This window comes from Talpa occidentalis, unplaced genomic scaffold (genome assembly GCF_014898055.3).
Source record: "Talpa occidentalis isolate TD23 unplaced genomic scaffold, MPIMG_talOcc4v2.1 talOcc4.11, whole genome shotgun sequence".
In the NCBI taxonomy this organism is placed as follows: domain Eukaryota; kingdom Metazoa; phylum Chordata; class Mammalia; order Eulipotyphla; family Talpidae; genus Talpa; species Talpa occidentalis.
The window spans coordinates 23889367-23912429 of record NW_023601104.1 but is presented as its reverse complement, the minus strand read 5'-3'; the positions used below and the strand labels follow the sequence as shown (position 1 = coordinate 23912429).

At 39.3% G+C, this 23063-nt stretch overlaps 1 protein-coding gene across 4 annotated transcripts in view; it reads right to left on the bottom strand.

Annotated features, from left to right (window-relative positions):
- The window catches only part of CGNL1 (cingulin like 1), a 164873-nt gene that overhangs the window by 80023 nt on the left and 61787 nt on the right, over positions 1-23063 (bottom strand). For all 4 annotated transcript variants that reach the window (XM_037502562.2, XM_037502564.2, XM_037502563.2 and 1 more), the window contains exons 5-8: positions 16216-16317; positions 15555-15703; positions 14425-14560; positions 5830-6042 (exon numbers count right to left, since the gene is read on the bottom strand). In XM_037502562.2, the coding sequence (XP_037358459.1) occupies positions 5830-6042; positions 14425-14560; positions 15555-15703; positions 16216-16317 (600 nt within the window). The remainder of the gene's footprint in view (positions 1-5829; positions 6043-14424; positions 14561-15554; positions 15704-16215; positions 16318-23063) is intronic.

Below are 23063 nucleotides of genomic sequence, written 5' to 3'. Positions count from 1 at the left end.
AATAGGAAAGACAGCACATGACAGACCCCGAAAACCCAATTAGAAAGGGTTTTTGTCCTCCACGTACTTCACTCTTCAAACACTACACAGTTGTGACTTTGCACCAGGCACTGTGCAAAGTTCAAAGGGTAAGGATCATGCACTGTTGGCTTACCAATGGGTTGTGTCTGGTTTGTGTGATTCTTTTTGTCCCTTAATTTGAAGCAATGTTTAAATGTGACATGATCTCATAACAACATCCAGATATAAGGCTTCTCTTAGAAAATGGAAAGATCTAGCAACATGAGTTTAGCATTCCTTCACTGGCAACTTTCAGCCGCAGCAGAAAGAACACACCCTCTAGCAAAGTACACACTTTCCAGCTTGCCACAGGTCCCACCAAGCTCTACCGCACCCCAACAATACTTGCAGAACTTCTTTCGTTTATGTCCTGTCTGGCCCCTGATTTTGTCACTTCAACTTTAGGGGAAAAAATTATATAAATGGCCCCTCTGCTTATGAAGTTCAGAGTCTACAGGACATATTGATAAATTACAACATAGTATGCTACAAATTACAGAGAGAAAACCCTGAGAAGGGGTAACTAACATCACCAAGGTGAATGGAGGTATTTAGTCGCTTCAGAGGGTAGAGGATATTTGGGAATGGTCATGAAGGATGAGAAGCTGTTTAAGCAGAAAAGTGGAGGGAAGTCATTCCACATGTGCAAAGAGGGGAGAGCACTAAAACAATATGGAGTTTTCTGAAGATGGGCTAGGGAAAGAAGGAACTTCTATTGGCTAACACACTAGCAATTTTGAACTTAAATTTACCATAACAGGAGCCTAGCAAGTTATATAAGTAGAGGCTGATTTATTCTTTTCAAGAAAGATTTTGGCAGCATTGAAGAATATGACCTGGGACAAAGGTCTTCCTGGCATTCACCCCATTGGATGCCCAGGTGAACCCCTTGTGCAACCTTCCTGGTGCTCTGAACCCCTATGTTTTCATCTAATGACACATGTCTTGGCTAACTATTATTTCTTTCACAGACTAATGTGGGTCAATGCAATTACCCTTCTTGATTTGAAATAATGAAAATGCTATGAACTAACAGATAGTATTGACCTTCAGAAGGGTCACAATATAATTGCTGAAGTCTCCACAAATTGTCTCTATGGTAAAGATTCTTCAACAACATCCAACATAGACATCCTCTGTCCCCTACCATGTTTCCATTCCCCACTTATAATATCTGTCACAGTAGAGTACCTAGAAGCTGCCAATAAGATATCTTGCATCCCACATGGGATATATTCCTAGACAGACCATTTATTGGGTCACCAAACAAGCATCAATAAATTCATGAAGTCTGAAGTCATATATAAAGTATCTTGTCTAATCACAACGTTATCAAATCAGAAATCAACCACAAAAAGAAAGCAGAAAAAAAAATCCTAATATATAGAGACTGAGCAACACACTACTGAATGACTATTAGGTTAAAAAGGAAATCAAAGAAAAAATTTAAAAATACAAATGTAAATGATGATTCAACTAACCAGAATATATGGGACACAGCAAAAGCAGTACTAAGAGGGAAATATTCAGGTGTGCATCAAGAAACAACTCAAATAATTTATCTCTTACCTTAAAGAACTAAGAAAAGATGAACAAACAAAAAAGATGAACAAACAAACAAAATCAAAAGCCAGGAGAAGGAAGAAGATAAAAACTAGAGCAGAAATTTAAAAAATCAAAAAACAGTCCAAAGGCTCAAAGGAACCAAAGGTTGGTTCTCTGAAACAAATTAGCAATGTAGTCAAAACTCTAGCTAGACTCACTAAGGAAAAAAAGCCGAAATGTCTAATAAATAGAATCAAAAATGAAAGACAAATTACAATAGATATTTCAGAAATACAGAATATCAAAAGAGATTACTATAAACATCTATATGCCAACTGATTGAATAACCTAGATGAAATGGACAGATCCTTAGAATCCTCCAAAACTGAATAAGAAATATAAAACCTGAACAGATCAATTACAAGGAAATAAACAGTAATTAAAATTCTCCCAAAAAAAAAATGACCAGGACAAGATGCTTTCTTTAATGAGCTCCACCTAATTTCCAAATAGAAACTAATACCTACCCTTCTCAACAATCTTCCAACAAAAAACAAAGATGGAATACATCCAAAAGATTTTATGAGGCCAACATTACCCTGATATCAAAACTAGAAAGAGACAGCACAAAAAAAGAAAATTATATAGCAATTTTCCTGATAACAGATATAAAAATCCTCAACAAAAATGTTAACATACCAAATTCAACAATATACCAAAAGGATCATATGTCATCACCAAGTGGGGTTTATGCCAGGGACACATGGATGGTTTAACATCCAAAAATCAATCAATATAATTCACATCAATATAAGGTAAGGTAAAAATCATATGATCATATCAATAGATGCAGGGAAAGTATTTGGTAAGATTCACCATCCATTTATGATAAAAACCCTCAGCAAACTAGGGATAAATAGAATATACCTCAACACAATGAAGTCTGTATATGACAAGCCCACAGGTAACATCATTTTCAACAGTGAGAAAGATTTTCCACTACAATCTGGTATAAGTCAAGGATATTCACTTTCACCATTACTATTCAATATCGCGTTGAAACTCCTAGCTAGAGAAGTTAGGCAAAGGAAAGATAAAGAATCCAAAGAAGCAAAACTATCACTTTTTGCAGATGACATAATATACACAGAACACCCTAAAGCATACACTAAAAAAGTGGCAGGTTACAAAATCAATTTACAAAAATCAGTTGTGTTTCTACATGCACACAATGAGCTATGAAGTAGAAGAAATAAATTAATCCCATTTACAATCAAATAAAAAAGAAATATGTAGGAGTAAATTTGGAGCTGGTGAAGGACCTGTGTAATGAAAACTATAAAGTAAATAAATAGAATTCACAAAGAAATAGAAAGCTATTCCCTTCTCATGGAGTAGAAGAATTAATGTGGTTAACATGCCCATCTTGCCCAAAGCAATACATAGATTCAATGCAATCGCTACCAAAGTTTCAATGGCATTCTTCAAAACAATAGAATAAACATAATTGAAATTTATATGGACCATTAACAGATCCTGAAGAACCAAAGTACTCCTGACAAAAAAGAGGAAGAATGGTGGTATCACACTCTCAAACTTCAAACTATACTACAAAGATGCAATAATCAAAACAGTATGGTATTGGAACAAAAAGACACAGAGACCAGTGGAATCAAATTGAGAGCCTAGAAACCAACACTTATAAGAACAGTTAACTGATGACAAAGACGACAAGACTATGCACTGGAGAAGGGATAGTCTCTTCAGTAAATGGTGTTGGGAAAACTGGACAGCCACATAAAAAAGAATCAATCTAGATCACTATCTAACACCATACACAAAAATTAACTCAAAATGGATAAAAGTCTTGGATACAAGACCTGAAATGATGAGATGCGTAGAAGAAAACATAAGCAAAACACTCAATGATAGAAGCTTCAGTGATGGCTCTGTGAATTTGTCTCCAACAGCAAGAGAAACAAGAGACTATAAACAACTGGCACTATAACAAACTAAAAAGGTTCTCCACAGTGAAAGAAACTATTACAAAACAAAAAGACACCCTTTTGAATGGGAGAAAATATTTACAATACCAGCAAGGGTTGATAACCAATATCTCCAAAATACTCATACAACTCAACAGAAGGAAAACAACCCAATCAAAATATGGGCAGAAGAGCAAAACACACACTGCTCCAAAAAAGACATACAGATGGCCAACAGGCACATGAATAAACGCTAATCATGACTCATCATCAGGAATGCAAATCAAAATCACAATGATACCATCTCACACCTGTGAGAATGGCCCATATACAAAAGGCCAGAGACAACAAATGTTGGTGAGGGTGTGGAGAAATGGAACCCTCATTTGTTGGTGGTGGGAATGTAGATTGGTCCAGCCTCTACGGAAAACAGTTTTAGGATTCCTCAAAATATAAAAAATACATCTACCATATGACCCAGCAATTCCACTCCTCAGTCTCTACCCAAAGGACTACAAAAACACTAATTCAAAGGGATACATGCACTTTCATGTTTACTGCAGCTGTATTTATAAATAACCAAGTTATGGAAATAACCTAAGTGCCCAAAGGCAGAGGAGTGGACTAGGAATATGTGGTCTATGCACACACAAGGGTACACTATGCAGTTATAAAAAAAAAAAAAAAAGATAAATTTCTATCAATTTGCAACAATATGGAAACAAAATAAGTTATAAGGAGAAAGACAAATACCAGATGGTTTTATTTATATGTGAAATATATACAGAAACACAACAGGGTCAGATAACAGCAAATCAATAACAAACCCCAAAAATATGACTGTAGAATTGAGGTTACCAGTTGGCGAGTGGGCAGAGAACAAAGCAGGGAGGGTCACTACGGACTGTGGTGAGGGGCTATGGGTGCCTTGGTGGTGGGCAGTGTGGTAACACACACCTGAAGGGTGTGATCCTATACCTCTGAACCATACACAGTATTGTTATCTTGATAATGTTATCTAAATGAAAAATTTTTGAAAAAATGTTACCTTGCATCCTACATGTGGCACATTTTACTTTATAGTCAAAACACCATACACATATCTAAACACCATCCTCAATTACCCTTCAGTGAACGTACTGTGTTAACTCAAGCTTTGCTGCAAGTCTTAGGTGGTAAAGACATAATGGGTCCATTGGCACATTTGTACCCGATGAAGCAACAGTGCAGAAAGGCTATTAGCAAGGAGGCCAGGCTGCTGCACGCAAAGGAAATGAGATGGAATAAATAGGCACGTCCCCTCAAAACAATGAAAATAAATCGGGTTAGCTTTTCTCCCTCCAACTAAACCAAATTTAAAAAAAAAAAGAAAAAAACCCTGAGGCAAATCAACACGCTGTTTTAAAAAACCATCTCAGTTATAATAAGCCCAGAGTATTTCCCAGGCCTTTTATTGTTATGACAAACAAACCCATCTTTCACTTCTTGTCATTTGCAATTACCACGCCATAATTGAAAACCAGTGAATCACTATGGAGCTTTGGGGAGAGCGTGCCTGCGAGCTCTGAGCTGTCACTGCAATCATCACAGAATCAACAAACAATCTCAAGAGCTCATTCTTCGTCATCTTTCACCTGTATATTGCAGAAAATCTAGAATTGTATATTCTGTAACTCCCCGCTTCCCCTAAAGATGGAATATTTCAAAGCATTTTCCCCTTCAAAACACTGCTTTTCTCTTCTTCAACAGCCAACATGAGGCCAAAAGACCTCAACATAATTTAGATCTATTTGTAGGAGCCAAGAATTCAATTAAGAGAAGAATTATCTTGCAAGGGTTTCGGCGATTCAGTCAATTAACCTTCTTGTGACAATGAGAAATGGAATGTGAACCTCTTAACAAAAGGGTCCACAAGGGACGGACCGGCTAGGGCGGGGGCATCTGGGTCCTCTCTGCAACCTTGCCCCACTGGCAAAGCCTCACGACACTGCAGGGTCTGGCTTTAGGAAGCTACAGAACTGACAGGTTCACTTGTGGGCCTCTCACATCTCACCTCATGCAGAGAGTGTCCTTAACGGTTTTTGAGTTTATAGACTTTAAAAGGTCAGTAGCATAACTGCCATGCTTTTTCTTCATAAACAAGCTCTATTTCCTTGACCTCATGAAAAACAAGTTTCACTGTCATGTGAGAGAAGCAAGATCCTCAACACTGGGACTAGGCCCTCGTGGAGGGGCTCACCTTGGTGGCTTCCTCCACGCTCTCCCTCAGGGCCTGCAGCTCAGCATCGTACTGCTCCTTCAGCTTGTCCATCTCCTGGTCGTGGCTGGAAACCTCTTCCTTCAAGGCTCCCTTCAGAGCAGTGAGTTCCCGCTCCCGCTTTCTCAAAAGGTCTTCCTGCTCCTCTTTGGCGATGAGCAGATCTTGAAGATCCTGTTTTGCTTGTAAGAGCTCCTAGAGAGGGGACAGACCAAGAGGGGAGGTGAAGATTCAACATCTTTGTCAAGATGTCGACAGCCCTGCTTGGCTCCTCCAGTTTAGCGCCCTGGCCGCTCTCACAACACCCCCCGCCCCGGTCCCCACGCTCTCCTTGCCCCTCAGAAACACTGGGATAGACCACCTCTTCTCCCCTTTCATTCCAAGAAGCCCTCCGTCCCCTGGATAGGCTGCATTAGCTGTTTTTGAGATTTGATTTGCGGAAGAAAAGGAAACATTTTCACTACTTTGAGGGTCATTTCATCTCTAAGCTCCTGTCCTTGCTACTAGCCTTTCTGTTCCTGTTGCTTTCTGGAGGACAGGCTGATTTGCTGGCCTCCCTCACTTCACAAGCCCTGGACTCCTGCGTGTGCTCTAAACCCTAATCCATGCACCTGTTGGGGCGACTCTGCCCTGCTCTCCTCCTATTGCACTTGCCCTTGCAGCAGGGCACAATATTCACAATTTCTGCTCAACTTCCAAGGGTTCATGAGGAAGTCACAAAACTGGGGCAACGAGTTCCACTAATCGCATTACCAAAGCCCAAGTGTGTCCTGCCAAAAGCCCAGCATTCCTTTCACTTCACCATCATTGCCCTAGACCAGCTCAGCTCTCCTCAAACTCAGGACCTGCGCTTACTTCACATGAGGGGAACTTGGCCAAGACCTTACAGTTTCCTCCTACCCAGGCCCTCCCTGCCTCCACCCCTTCTCCCCAGTCATAGCCCCTTCATAGTGTGAGCTGTCCTTGGCCTGCTGCTCCAAGTCTTTACTCCATCGGTTATCTTTTGCTTTGGTCATTTTGTTCTTTTATGATTCCTTGAATCTGTACCTTTTCCCCTATGGCAGAGAACCCTCTGAGTCAAGAGGGGCAAAAAAGCCTTTACCATCTAACTTGAAAGTGTAATTTCTGCTCACAGCCTCTACTTCTTGACCACCCATTCACTCCTCAGCCTCTTGCTATGTGGCTTTTGTTGCTATGCTACTAAGATTGCTCCTCCAGGTCACCTCTAACTCACCCCATCCAATGTTTCTTTCTAGGTCTTCACTTTTCTGAACCTCTCCTTTATCTTCCCCACCAGTCGCCTCAAAATTCTCTTGGCCTTATATTTGAAGATATGACACTCTCCTGGTCTCTTCCCTCTTCCACTTTTTCTATGGCAATCTTTTCTGGCTTCTCTCAATCTCTCCCTATAAGCTAAGATGCATTCTTCAGTCTTTGCTGGCAAGTTCATCTATTATTTTTCCAACTAGTAATTCTACATCAATAACTTCCACACCTCTACTTCCAGCCCTTATTTTAGATCTGTACTGCCAATGACCTGCTAGATACATCCTTCTGGAGGTTCTACGGGCACCTCATGTTTAATAGGCTTACAATTTTCAGTCAATTCATTTCCTTCCTTTCCTCTTCTTTTTTCATTATTCTTATGAAAGATACCACTTGCTAGGGAGCTTGGCAGCAACCTTGACTTCTCTCATCTTTGTCCCTCACAACCAGTTAGTTCATCTTAGATCCTTCCTCTCACCTCCCTGATTTCTTTCCACTCCTAACACCTCCTGCCTAGGTGGTTTACAATAACCTGACTGTGCCCTACAACCACTCTCTTACCTGCAGCCTCTACACCACCACCATACCAGCACCCTGTGTCTAGAGTGCGCTTCTTCCCACCTCTCTGCCTTCAGAAAATCTGTAAGAATCAGATACTATGTGACCTCCTCCAAGAAGTCTTCCTAGGATCCCTTGTCCTTTCTACCCCTCTCATTTTAGTTGTACTTAGCACCAGCACTTAATATTCTTTCCTTGCAGTCCTTGTATTTAGATTATTTTATCTTCCCAACAAGTCTGTCAGTTCCTTATAAGAAAGGTAGAGATCTGATTTGTCACACTTTCAGTGGATCAACAGCAGGACCCTGTCTGTTTGGCTATAAATAAACATGGACAATACAGCAGGGAACTGGAAAGGTCACGAATCTATACTAATCTATTCTTTCACTGGTGGCTTCTGAGGAAATACACATCCTGTTCTCATGCAGCTCCTGGGGATCAGAGGAAAGGTTTCCACCTGGGGACCTGAGATAGCAAATTTCCATTCAAGAAGTGTGACTGATGAAGGGATGAAAATATTTGCATGAATTTAAGTATAATTGACAATAAAATCTTCTTCCTTGTGGTCTCACTCATAGCAGAAATCTAGAAAACTTAAATAAGGGACCAGGAAAAAGAATAACTATAAGAAAGAAAATATCAAAATCAACAAATAACTATGAACAAGAGACACTCTATGGGGGGCGGGGGGTAGGGAGGGGAGGGATTGGGGTCAAAATAAGGGGATTGCAATTGTATGGGGAATATAAAAATAAAATTTATTAAAAAAAAAATCTTTCTTGTCTCTAGGACACACACATCGATTAAACCAGGGGAACCTCTAAACTAAGCCCTTCAAGAATCTGACCAGCAGGCATTAATATATAAGCTCAGGGGCCTCCCCGGTGGCGCAGTGGCTGAGCGCTGGGCTGCGAAGCTGCCCGCAGCCTCTGCAGTACTGGTTCGATCCCCGGCTGCCGGCAAGGGTCCCACATGGTGCGCAGACCTCTCCTGCCACGCCCGCTGCTCCCTCAGCAGTGTACTTTGGTCCTTCTGCCTGTTCTGCTCCCCACTCTGACTCTTGTGAATTCTCTCACCCTCCCGCGCTTCTGACTGTACCCAGTGCTTGTATAAATAAATAAATAAATCTTTAAATAAATAAATAAATAAGCTCAGATGAAGCCTCTAGAGGACCAGTCAGATAACTAAGACAGCCCAGGTTCTTTCAAAGCACCTAAGAAACACAAGAGCAAATCTTATGAAAATATCCACATCCTGACATTTGTCAAAGGGAACCAGCCCTTAGGCTCACTGCCCAGCACCCCCCCACCCTCCCAAGGAGAACAGGGACTCCTCTCCTCTCTGCTAAGTGGTACCCCTAAAGGTTCTCCTGGAGCCTCCCGCCAGCCTATTCACAACAGCCTTTGTGTTTCTAACACCCTGTTTCCTGCTCTTACTCTCACACATTTCTCAATTGTTTGGACGATAAGGCAGTTCCTCTTCCCACACTTATCTTTTCCAGGATACAACTGTATTTTGTTTTGTCTTTTGTGTACTGCCGCCAACGCATGTCAAGAACTTCAGTTTTTATGGCTCATTCAACACCAACATGTGTTATCTGTGCCTGGTGCTGTTGATTAAGTGGCTTGTGTTATATAAATCCAATCAGATTACACCTCACATATCATTTAGTAGCACTTGAAATTTCCCAGATTAGAGACCCAGAGAAAAAGTCAATTTTCACTTCATCACCTCGGTAGCTTTACTGCCAATTATGTCGAGCCAAAGGAGAGAGAGAAAATATATAAACTTCAAAACTTAAGCCAGCATTCACCAGAGATGATCACGCCTCTTATAGACTTCAATCAACAAAAACAAGGGAAGCTCTGGCCTTTCATAATCAGTTTTCACAACTTAAGTGCATGCAGGTTAGTCACACACAAAAAACACCCAGGAATGAAAGCCCAGTGTGTTGTGAGGAGTTGGGGTGCTGACTGTATAAAAGTTGACTATACTGCACAATTGATACATAGTATACTAGAAGCAGCAGTGATACCCTAACACCAGAATACCCACAGCACCAACTGATTTGCCCACAGAAAGTTCTGGCTCATATCTACTCACAGGTATTTCCTGTCAAAATGAAAGGTCTGACCTACAGGTTCTGCAAAATGCTTTCCAGAAGAGTCCCTCTATAGGGCATGAGATCCATGTTCATTGAAAAGATATGCAAAAGGTCATATATCCGGGGCCTCCCTGGTGGCACAAGGGATTAAGTCTCAGCACTATGAAGCTATTGGCACCACAGCAGCATGAGTTCGATTCCCAACCAGGGGGCTGACCCACCTGGCACAACAGACCTCTCCTGTCTGGCCTGTTGCTCCCCTCAGCAGTGTATTTAAGCAGATCTGCCTGTTCTGCTCCCCACTCTCTGGTGAATCCTCTCACCCCCCCACCCCAATTCTTGCATGCATAAATAAATCTTTAAAAAAAAGTAACAAAATCATCCCCCTGTTGTTCAATTAACAAGTCACAAAAGAAAACAGTATTTTTTATACTGTTTGTTTTTTCCTTCTTTCCTTCCTATTACAAAAACACCTTTACTCTCTCTTGGTGTGCCTTTGCTGATTCCCTATGGGATCCCCATGTTATTTAACAAAATATGAAGTATTAAAAAGAGATTTCATGAAAAATCTTGTTCACTGTGCAGGTCACGCAAAATACAGTAGTCTTACCCCTTTTCATTCAAAAGCTTGAGTGTTTAGTGTTCTTTGTGTTTTAGAGAGTGTTACAAACAAAACACCATGGAAAGCTGATAACTGTACTCTGTTATCAGAGTGCCCCAGCCACTTTTTATTAAGATACCAGGAATAAACTGAAAGTAGCAAAGAGATGGGGGTGTATTTTTATTAGTGATATAGAAACCATGTTATCATATCTTAAATGTTGCTGACAAATCAAAGGCAGCTGATAAAAATAGGATGATTTTCTAGTACCCCATCAGGGCATGGAGCTGCTAACTGTGCCATGACTTGTGTTACAAAAAGCAGCAAATTAATTCCCACTATAGGAAAGAGTGAAATAAACAGGAATCCAGAAACATCAGGAACATTTTCAAGTAAAGATGCATTTTGCTTCCCTTTCTTATGTGTCTCCTTATCAGCCTCTGCCTGAAAACATGCCACCAAACCAAGGCTCATAGCCTCGGCTATGATTAAGTCAATAAACAAATTAATCCAATTATAATCATTAATGTATTTCCATTACATTGTGTTTAAAGCAAAGAAGCATTCAGAATTATTCACTTTTTTAAAAAATGTTGACTTTTGAAAGTGATTTAAATACTGAAAATTATTTATTCCTTTGCTACATTGCCTGGCTTTGAGCTACACATGAAACAGAAGAAGCAAAGATGATATATACTTTTGAAGTAGCTGTCTAGTAGGAGAATGAGACAGGTACAAAGCAGCACAAGGTCAATGTGCTAAAACAGAGAATCTAAACAAAGATTAAAGGGCAACTAACAATTATAGGTCTCAGTTCATGGGAAAATTCAACAGATTGAGAAGCTTCCCAATAGCTGAGATAATACTGATCCCTTCTATAATCTCCTGTGCCCATGCAAGGAATAACAGAATAGAGACAAAATCTTCTTCCCTTCTATTTACCTTCTATTTGTGAAGCTACATTTTTACTAAAATCTGTACTGTTCAGTGGCATTATTTCTGGAAACTAATCCTTAGGAACATTTTCTAAAGAGGTAAAAGGATATATATAAAAAATGTGCACCACAGTATTTTCCATAATTAAAAAAATATATAGAAGAATGAATTTTTAAGGTTTGGGCCTCCCCAGTGGCGCAGCAGTTGAGCGCTGGGTTGCGAACCTGCCCGCAGCCTCTGCGGCACCGGTTTGATCCCCGGCTGCTCCCCAGCCACCGGAGGAGGGTCCCACATGGCGCGCAGACCTCTCCTGCCGCCCGCTGCTCCCCTTAGCAGTGCACTTCGGTCCTTCTGCCTGCTCTGCTCCCCGCTCTGGCTCTGGTGAATTCTCTCACCCTCCCGTGCTTCTGACTGTACCCAGTGCTTGTATAAACAAAACAAACAAACAAACAAATAAATATAAATAAACATGCCTCTATAAAAATTTAAAAAAAAAAGAATTTTTAAGGTTTATCACCTTAAAAATGAAATATGAAAGACTTAGAGAAGTCTAACAAAGAAAAATGGTTCTAATGTATTAACTTTTTAAAGTAGGTATCAAAACAATAGGGTCTCTGCATTATAGATGGGTAGATGAAGCCTAGCAATGACTACAGAAAACACAGGAATAGGAAATTGCTAGTAAAAGATGTGCTCCCACACCCCATTTTAAAAGATCATTCTATGTTAATATTTCAATGATAAATATACATATTCTCAAAGCCCCATTTTAACATACCCTGGTGTTTGTACTCCTGAGCCCTGAAAAGAAGGCAGAGGAAGGAGAAGCAAACTAATACCACAAATGTGGTGACTTTTAGGGAACTGCTGGATAAAAAGGGGTAAACCAGGTGGTGAAGAATAGGCCTGTGGCCCTCTCAGGAGAACAGGTTTAAACAGAGGAGGAGGGATGGTCATGAGGAGAGGAGAGAAATAACTCCCCTCTGCTCGAGGGGAAGAAGAATTCACGAGAACTCCTACCTAAGCAGCCATGCGCCTCTGCTCTCTCTCCACCCCTGCCGAGTCATGGGGAAGAGAGAGGCTAAGTTCTAAAGAGGCTAAGTTCTAGAGAGGCTAAGTTCTAAAGAGGCTAAGTTCTAAAACCCCTTCTGGGGAATTACTTCAAAACTAACCAAGGAAGGGAACGAGAAAACAGTTGACAGCTAAGACTGGAGGAACCAGGTCTTACAAGCAGAAGTCAGGAACTCACCTGAAGGAAGGGACAAAGACAAGACCCAACCCCTCAGAGGAAAAGCAGTAGAAAATGAAATGCAAACACTAACATGGTACCTTTATTTGGTGATGGTTTTGGGTTTTTTTTTACTTTTTCTAAATTGTGTATTGTTTATTTGTTGAGCTGTTTCTATAAACCAAAGATTACAGAAATAAAATTCGAACCAGCCCCAAAATACAGTACATGATAATATTATAGCAAATATTAAAACATCTAAGTGAACCAGAAATGAAGGTTCCTTTTCAACCCTCACTCCCAATAACAAAATACTGACATTCAAAATCTATACTTATGGGCCTCCCTGGTGGTGCAAGGGATTAAGACGCAACCTATGAAGCTATCCACAGCCTCTGCAGCACGAGTTCAATTCCCGGCCAGGGAGCTACCCACATGGCATGGCAGACCTCTCCTGTCTCCTCTGCTGCTTCCCTCAGCAGTGTATTTCAGTGAGTCTGCCTGTTCTGTTCCCCACTCTGTCTCTGGTGAATCCTCTCACCCCCCCCACACCTCTGGCCTATACCCCAGTTCTTGTATGCATAAATAAATCTTTAAAAAATCTATACTTATTCTCTAATCATTTCATATGCATACATCTAACACCTCAAAGGATGGCAGTCTAGTTCAGGTAATTATTATTTTTGGAAAACCCCATAATATTTAACAAAAGTTAATAAGCAGAGGAAAGAGTCAAACTTACCCACTCATAGATGACTCATAGATTGATAAGAACAAAATATCCAATAAGGGGTAGCTAGACAGACAGGCTGTGCACACAGCAAATAAATCCTGTCACAACACCTCCATCCTACCATCTAGCAAACATCCACTGACTGCCACATGGCCCGGCTTTGGGAGAGTAGCTTGGATACAGTGCTGAGCCAGCTACCATCAGCCCCACCCTCCTAGAACTTACAGTCTTGTGGGGGCTTTAAACAAATAAAAACAACCTATGAGAAATGCTGCATCAATATTAATGTGATATCAAAGTCTTCCAATGTGTTTCCATGAACAGCATTACTTACAAAGTATTTCTGCCTGACGTTTAACCTGAATGTATTAGTCAGTGTTTAGATCTAAATTCATTTACTAGAAATACAGAGAGTAGTGGAATAAGTTCATAAACACCATAAGGGAATAATCAGACAAATCCCACAAGGTTAGGCATTGGTCTGATCTTTTCAGAAGATGGATAGAATGAGGAAAAATAGCAGAGGGCAGGGATGGGGCGGGATGGACTAAACTAAGATAAATGGACTCTGAGCAAGATAAAAGTGAAAGCAATGGGAAATTCTTCATTGGATTCTGGCTTGAAGGAAGGAATGATAAAACACACTTGGGAGACAACTGGGAAATTTTGAATAATACCAGGTATTGCAACTGTTGCTATTATCTATACAATGGGAATTATTAATTTTAGGTATGATAATACTACAGTTATCAGAAAATTCCTGGATTTTTCGAGGATGCATGAAAAGTGATGTTTTCTGTAACGTGCTTTGAAGTGCTTCAGCAAAGGTAAGTGGTTGGATGAAAAAGCAGAATGAGTGGAAGGACAGATGAATAAATGAAGAATATATGACAGTAGGTTCACAACCATTGCCCTGGGTAGGGGCCCTACGGCAGCTATTGCATTGTTCTTTCTACTTTTCTATAGGACTGAAAACTTTCCTAACATTTAAAAACTACCGTATGTGATGCTCTTTCAGAACCGAACCACAGGCACAGGCGGAGTGAATACACACAACAGAACACAGTTCAAGGCACCCAGTCCTCCCTCCCACCCCACCCTCTCTAGGAAGAGGGGGCCTCTTTCCTCACCTGAACCCACACTCCTCTTACCTCAATTAGAGCACCCTTCTCCCTGTCCTCGGATCGCTTAGCACTGTCCAATTCATCATGCATTTCTGAGAGTTGGTCCTGGAGATCCCTGATCTCAGTCTGGTGCTGTTCTCGTTCCATCTTCACCTGAAACAGTCTGGTAGGAGAGGAATCCATCAGGGAGATTCTTCTAAGCTCTGCTTGTTTTCATCTAGTCTGACTTCAGACCTTCAGATGGTCAAGGAAAATCACTCAAGTCCCAAGAGGACTCCTACTCTTTGTTCTTCATCGAACAAGGACTCACAAACCTGAAAAGGTACCTGGTTAAGAACTCCTGTCTATAGACTCACTGGCCAAACAGGAAGACAGTGAGAACTCAAACAAATTTGTAATGGGAAATGTTGTTTAGGGCCTTTTTCTCCCCCAAAGAAGATTGCAGTATATAAGAATTTGGATAAAGAGACTGACCAAAAAAACAAAACTTTAGATAAATGTTTTCACTGAAGTCACCCTATGCCTTAACACGCCCCTCCCCAATACTCTCGAGCAAGAGACTCAGCAAATTATGACTCATGACCCAATTTGGTCTGCTCCGTGTTTTTGTAAATAAATTTATTGAACACTCATGTTGATTAATTCTGTAAGGCTTATGGTCGTTTGCACAATACATAGCTATGTGCAAGGACAAGGATTTGACTTCCCTTCTCTGCAGACTCAAAGGAAGTTATAAGCACTGGTCACAGAGACCAGCACGACCCAGGATGAAAATTCACAAGCTGGGAGATTGCGGCGGTGAACTTTTTGAAGGCTAAATGAACTTTTTGGAGGCTATATCCAGACTCCTTGAAAACTGTATTTAGGTATCACAACTCAGTTTCCCCGCTATCACTTTCCTGCTATGAGATTCAGTCTAAGGACAGAAAATTTACAAGGCAATCTTTAAGGTGGACAAAGAATTTTAAAAATTATTACCGTCTGCCTACCAGTCTACATGTCACCAGTACCACAATTTTACAAGGATATTAGGGAGAAAAGGCAGGTAGGTCAGCAGTGTCCACAAATATTTGGAAAAATCAGGTATATTAAATGGTGGGAAAGTTCAGGCTACATTCAATGGAAGTCCCCAGAAGAGGCTCTTGCCCAGAACTTACTCTTCCAGATTCTTTCGAAGCTCCCCTTCACTTTCTTCCAGCCGCTGTTGCAGTACTGAGTTCTCTTCCACCTTATTGTCATGTTGGCTTTGAAGTTCTTTTAAGTTTGCTTTCATTCTCTCTCTCTCTTCTTTGATGTTCTGTTGATTCTAATATGAATACATGTGATGTACATTAAGGCAATTCCATAGATGCCACCTTCTAATAGCTAATGGACTCCATGTATTTGCATTTAAGTTATTAAGTAACAATCCAAGTAGCTAATGAAGGCATGGAAGTTTGTCACTGAAAAGGGTATTAATGAACTCTAATATTTCTAAAAGAAAACACACAGATAAATTTCATTCTACTATTTCTATTACTTAATCCAGATGTTTTACACACATTGAGTTTCCTATTGGCCTGCCTGAATCTAATAGCATTTCTTGTACTCCAGCAAAGCAAACAGACTCTAAAAGCTTTGGTTATTTAAAAGAAAAAAAAGTTATTTGCACAACGGGAGCCAAATGCACAGGAATTCACTCAGTGATGAGAAGAATGTTTCTCTTGAGAGGAAAAATAGGCTCTTACTTCATCTGGGCTTCCCAATGCGTTTAAAATATTTTTTATCAAGAAAGAAAGAAATGAAAAAAAAAAAAACAGCAAAGGAAAATTCAAATACCTTGGTTTCAAGTTGAAGCTGTCTCTGAAGTTCAGCGACTTCTGTGGTCAACTTGTTTTTCTGTTCCAATAGATCTTTGACTTCAGATGAAGAATTAGAAGCCTATAGTTAATTGTAAAGATCCTAATTTAAGGGTGTTCAAGATGCTTTATTTCAATTCTCTTTCCCACAAAAGATAATCAGAGCCATAACAGTAAACATTTTAAGACCCAGTTCTAATGGAAATCTCCTTGACTTCACAGAGTTAATCATGCTGTGCCCTCCACACAAGGTTCCAGTGAACTTTATTTTACACCTTTCATCACAGAAGAATTATTTCATCAAATCTCTCAACAATTGTCCAACATGACTAAAATTTGCTTTGTTTTCATATATGGATATGTCAAAAGTTTCTCCATAAATGGTAAGAGTCCTGTCCACAGAAATTGTTAACAAAACATCTACAACAAAATTTTCTTTAAAGTAAATTAGGAAAAGACATCTGCTTTTCTTTTTCGTAAAGATTTTTTTTATTTATGCATACAAGAACTGGGGTGTAGGCTAGAGGTGTGGGAGTGGTGAGAGGATTCACCAGAGACAAAGCAGGGAACAGAATAGGCAGACGGACTGAAATACACTGCTGAGGGGAACAGTGGACGAGACAGGAGAGGTCTGCTGTGCCATGTGGGTGGCTCCCTGGTAGGGATCAAACTCGTGTATCAGTGGCTGCCAATAGCTTGATATGCTGAGACTTAACCCCTTGGCCACCAGGGAGACCCCATTTTTCTATTTTTAATGGCAGAACACTTCAATTTAGCTTCAGTGTTTCTTAGGAGTAATTTGAGATTTACTACAGTAGAAGATCATGAACTTTTAGGGGGCAGGGACCAGGTCTTACATACTTCTGTTTCCTATACTTCCCCGCATTTTATAAAATTTCAATAAGTGATTGGTGATTTGTAGAATTCTGATTTCAATCTAGAGTAACTGATGTCAAACTATGAGAGCCAGATAAAATATATGTAATATAATTGTGTGTGGGCATTGCCAGAAAACCAACACTGGGCTATAATTCTTTTAAAAAAGGAAGCTCATGATTTAGCCCTACATTCACCAAGACTTCTCTCCAGTTGTATTTCCAAACCACAAAACACTAAAGTTTTAAAAATTTAATGTTATTAGGGAATAGAGAATGTAAACAAGATATCATTATTCACCTGTCAGAATGGCCAAACCAAAATCCAAAACATTAACAATATCAAATGTCGGCAGAGATTCAGAGCAATAGGAACTCACATTTATTCTAGTGAGAAAGTAGTTTGGCAGTTTCTTAGAAAACTAAACATACTCTTATAATACAATCAAGTGATCCCTCTCCTTGATATTTACTTAAATTAACTGAAAACTAATGTCCACACTAAAGAGGCAGGGAAAGCCATGGATTTCAGGATCAAGGTAGAGCTTCAAAGAGGCAGCTCCAAAAACTTGCATGAAATACTTCATGGATGATTTCTAAGCTGTATGAACAAGCAAGATCCTAAAAGGTCAGTTGCTGGGAGGCAAAAAACAACAGAGACTTAAGAGAACTACACATGCTAGGGAAACAGAATTCCAACTCAGCCAAAATAGATATCCTGGTGGGCATTCTAGCATTTGCTTGAAATCCATGAAAATAGTTAAGAGTTGTGCCTTAGAAGATGAAACACTTAAGTAGATCAACACTAACAATGCCTAAACTACCAAACATACAAAATCAAAACAATCTGTGAGTAATTTAACCTTCAGAGGGAGATAACGTGATACTCAACATCTGTAATTTATCCACAATATGTAGCATAAGTTTTTAAAAATCCTAGACATGCAAAGAACCAGGAAAAATAGACCAACAATCAGATAAGGCAGACAGTAGAAGCAGCAATGATCCAGATACTGGAGCTATGAGATAAGGACTTCAAAATAACTGTAATATTTTTTAAAGGCTATGGACAAAGATGAAGAATTTTAGTACACAATTAGATTCAAGTGGACATTGTAGAGTGGCAATACACAATATCTGAAATTTGAGAATTCAAAAGCCTGGCATAGCCAGAAAGCAAGATTAATAAATTTGAAAACAAAAAATATCTGTTGCACCAAAAGAAAAAAAAGGACATATGCACAGAATAGAGCATGAGCGATACCATCAAATGGCCTAAAACACATGTAGTTGGAATATGAGCAGTGTTGGGAAAGACAGATTGTGAAAGCAGCAATATTTGAAGAAATGGCAGCCAAAAATTTTTCAAATGTGGTGATTCTACAGATTCAAGAACTCAGTAAATTTAAAAAAAAAAAAAGCACACACTTATGTATAACAGTCAAACCTCTAAATTTCAAGATATAAAAAAGTATTAAAAGCAGCCATCACTTTCAGAGTGACAAAATTAAGAATGATGACTGAAGTCCATGAGGGCCAAAGGAAATAGAAATGTTTCTAAAGTTTAGAAAAGAAAAAAAAACTTGCCAAAATAGAATTCTTCAAATATGAGAGTGAATTAAAGACATTCTCAGATCAACATCTGAGAGAATTCACTGTTAGCAGAAAAGTATTCCAGGACATAGCAGAGGAAATTATTCAGGGTGGAGGAAAATTGTACTAGATGGAAACATGGAGTTATAAAAAAGGAATGAATACTGAACAGGGAATAAATCTAAATGAAAGCTGTCTAAGACCTCTACAACAAAAACTACAGAACATTGCTAGAAGTTGAAGATGTTCACAAATAAGAATGCCAGCACTGTTAAAATGGCAGCTACCACCAAACTTATTTGTACATTGAAAGTAATCCAAATCAAAATTTATGGAGGCTTTTGTGTATGTGTATGTAAATTGACAACTTATTCTAAAGTTTATATGAAAAGGTAAAGGCCTAAAAAAGCCAAGAAATCTTGGAGAACAATGAAGTTGGAAAAAGTATGTTGCCAGATTTACCGTACAATACACAGAAATCAAAACTATGGTATTGCCACAAGAAGAGACAAATAGACTAATGAAACAGAACAGAGAGTCTAAGTGTTAGAGAGGATACAACTAATGGAACTTACTGGTAGAAGCATAATTTGTTTCAACCATTTTGTAAAATCAGATAAAGCACTTATAAGCTACATATATGACTACTTTACATGTAGCAATTTTATACCTAACTATATTCCCAAGAGAAATGAGTGAATGTTTTTATTTCCCAAAGAAAAGAATGCTATGAGCATTCATAAAAGCCCAAAACTGGAAGTGCCCATCAAGAATACATACTATGGGGCCTCCCCTGGTGGCACAGTGGTTGAGCGCTGGGCTGCGAAGCTGCCTGCAGCCTCTGCAGCGCCGGTTCGATCCCCGGCCGCTGGGCGAGGGTCCCACAATGGCACGCAGACCTCTTCTGCAGCACCCGCTGCTCCCCTCAGCAGTGTGTTTGTTCTGTTCCCCGCTCTGGCTCTGGTGAATCCTCCCACCCTCCCGCACCTCTGATTGTACCCAGTGCTTGGATAAATAAATAAATAAATCTTTAAAAAAAAAAAAGAATACTAGTTGATTTACAAGAATGATCTCAAATAATTTTTTTTAAAAAAGAATACATACTATGGTATATTGATAGAAAGCAACAGATCGACAAAAAAGAGCTATTGATACAGGCAACACTACTGAATCTTGCTGACATAATGTTGAGGAAATGAAAGTAGACATGACCACATATAGAAAAATGTTATTCACATAAAATTCAAGAAGGGTTAAACTAATATATGTGATAGAAATTGGAATATGATTATCTTCAGGGAGAGAGAGAGTAACTGATTGGGGCAAAGGAAACCTTCCAGAATGATCAGAAATGTTCTTCATCTGGGTGGTGTTTGCATGGACACATACCTATGCTATAAATTCAATGAACTATCTACCTAAGATTTGTACATTTTACTATATATAAGTCATATTCCAATAAAACACTATAAAACATTAATATCTGTGGAAGGCTCATCTGTTGCAAAAAGTTATACCCACAAAACTTTTCTGTGTGTTTCTGAGATCCTTTGTACATGCATCTGTTACAAAACTTTCATGAAATTGGGAAGTACTGCTTCATAACCAGGATTGAAGATATTTTTATCCTTACTCTCTGCATATACTTATATGTAAGTAAATAAATATATGTTGGTTAAACTCATTTTCTTCTTTGAAGAGATTTCCAAAATGAAGAGATACATAATGAGGTGGGATCTGACTAAAGAAAGTCTACTAGGAAATAGCATCTGTAATTATGAATGTAGTTATATCATACTTTCCTTCTACAGACATAGTTTCAGAATTATATCCCTAAAAGGATTTGACTAAATTCTACATCAAAGTAAATAGAAAACTACAAACATGGGAGGGGAATAGACAAAATTAGGAATAAAAGCTAGAGACATCAGCATCTTGGCTCGCTTGCACCTGAATCCAGGTGTGAGTCATTTGCAGTTAACTTGGAATGAACACTTCTTCACCTACTCCTGTGAAGGGGACCAGAATTCAAGAGTCAACAAAACACAGTGCTTGAAATTTTCTTACGCAGAATGATAACAATCCATTTTTGAAGTCTAAATCCAACCCAATGAGAAAATTTGTACATTGTTCTTTCCTAAATGAAAATTCTAACTGCTATGCTCTTTTCCAATATGGTGTTAGTCCATGAGAGTTCTTACACTGTTTCAAGAAACCACTTAATAGGCACCAAATAGATAAAACTCCAAAGTCTTTGCCAGCGAATAATCAGATTCAGAAAACATGAGGGGGAGAGAGTGTGTATGTGGGGGGAGGGAAGGTTAGGAGGCAGTTAAGCCTTTGTTCATCTTCTCATCTCTCCCCTGATTCAGCAGTGACTTAACTGGCCTCCCTTCCTCTGATTTTACCTCTCTCCAAAAGCTAAATAGGGATGAATTTTTACAAATACAACTCTGCATTCCTGTTTCAAGTGCATCAGTGATTTCTGTCACTTTCAGGCAGAAATGGAAACTTCTGAATTGGGATTTCTGAGGTGCTTCCTATCTGGCGCCTCTTTATATTTTGTGTTTGTGCAGTACCCTTTGCTAGAACACCCTGCCCTTCTTTCTCCTGAAGAATTTTTTTTTTTAAAGATTAATTATTTATTTATGCAAGCACTGGGTACAGTCAGAAGTGCAGGAGGTGAGAGAATTCACCAGAGCCAGAGCTGGGAACAGAACAGGCAGACTGACGAAGTACATTGCTGAGGGGACCAGCGGGCGGCAGGAGAGACCTGTGCGCCATGTGGGACCCTCCCCAGCAGCCGGGGATCGAACCGGCGCTGCAGAGGCTGAGGGCAGCTTCACAGCCCGGTGCTCAACCGCTGTGCCACCGGGGAGGCCCTCTCCTGAAGAATTCTATAATCTTTTAAAACACAATTATCATCAGTGATTGTGGCTACCCAGTTGGGCTGGAGACCCCTAGTCTATGACAATGACAACCTTAACATTGTCTGCTAGATCGGGGAGTGTGGTGTACCCATAACATTTGCAATGCATTCACAGTACTTAAAAGTGGCAATACAACACTGATGTCTATAATGAGACTTTTCTAGTTTCCTTTTGTACTGATGAATTAAAAAAAAATTGGCAATCTCAATTGGTGCTAAGGTGATTTTAACCCATAAGACATCCTAATCACCCCTTGTAACTCAGAGAAATAAAAAGACACCATAGTTTCAAGGTAGGTGCCATTGTTGACTTAGAACGCAATGTTATTTTTAAATTAAATTTGAAAATATATATTTTATCATTCTTTTCTAATAATGACAGTTGATATAAACATTCCATATCATACCCCCTTTATGGAAGGGGCAAGTATTTTTACATATAAACTATATACATAATCTATAACATAGTATTTTAATGTATATAATATGCAGGTGTGTGTGATGTGGGTGATAGACACACAGATAAATTCTACCCCACATTTGATGCTAGGGCAGCCGTCATGGGTTAGCTGAGTTCCAGGGCAATACTGAGCAGAAGAGAAAAATGAGTATAAAAGTTTCCTCTCTATGTGTGTTTCCAAAGCTAAAAAAGAAGCTATAGATGAACTTCCAGTTCTTGCCTTTGGATATCTGTTCTTTCTTTCCAATAGAGTTCTCCCAGGAGGAGAAAGGGACTATGCACAAGGGAGATAAGGGTTCCAATTCAAAGATGGATTGGCTTGAGGAACAAGCTTTTCTTCATCCCCTAAAATGCTGCTTCCTTTAATGCCCAATAAGTTTCCAGCATGTGAGATGGTCATCAACTCGAACATGCTTCCTTCTTTAACAACAACAACAAAATCTCCCAGTCTTAACTTGAATTCAGTATAAAAACCTGAGCAGGCAATTTTTAAAAAGAATGACCCTACTCTACTGCTTCCTTTTCCTTCCCTCAATGCTGATCAGCTCCACCAGCCACCATTCCTTATTCTCTCATTTTTATTCTTTCTTTCTCTTTATTCTTTTTTATTTATTTATTTATTTTATTTATTTATTCTTTCTCTTTATTTTTATTTCTTATCTCTGAAGTCCCAGAGCATGGGTCCAAGCCTGCTCACCCTTACCTTTCAAATTTGCCTATAATAAGGTAAGGGTTCTTCATCCTTAGTATGTTTATTTTTCCCCCCTAAATTTCACCACCTATTTGTTTCAGCATGTCAGATTTTATGACTTTTTAAATAAAAATATCTTGAAACTTTTTTGGAAGAAAAAAAAAAGTATAAATTATTAACACTTAAAAGATGATCCTCCATCTTAAATATTGCTCACTACTCAGGAAATGTCCCACTTACTGTTACATACAAATGTATAGACCGCAGAAGCAACATTTTG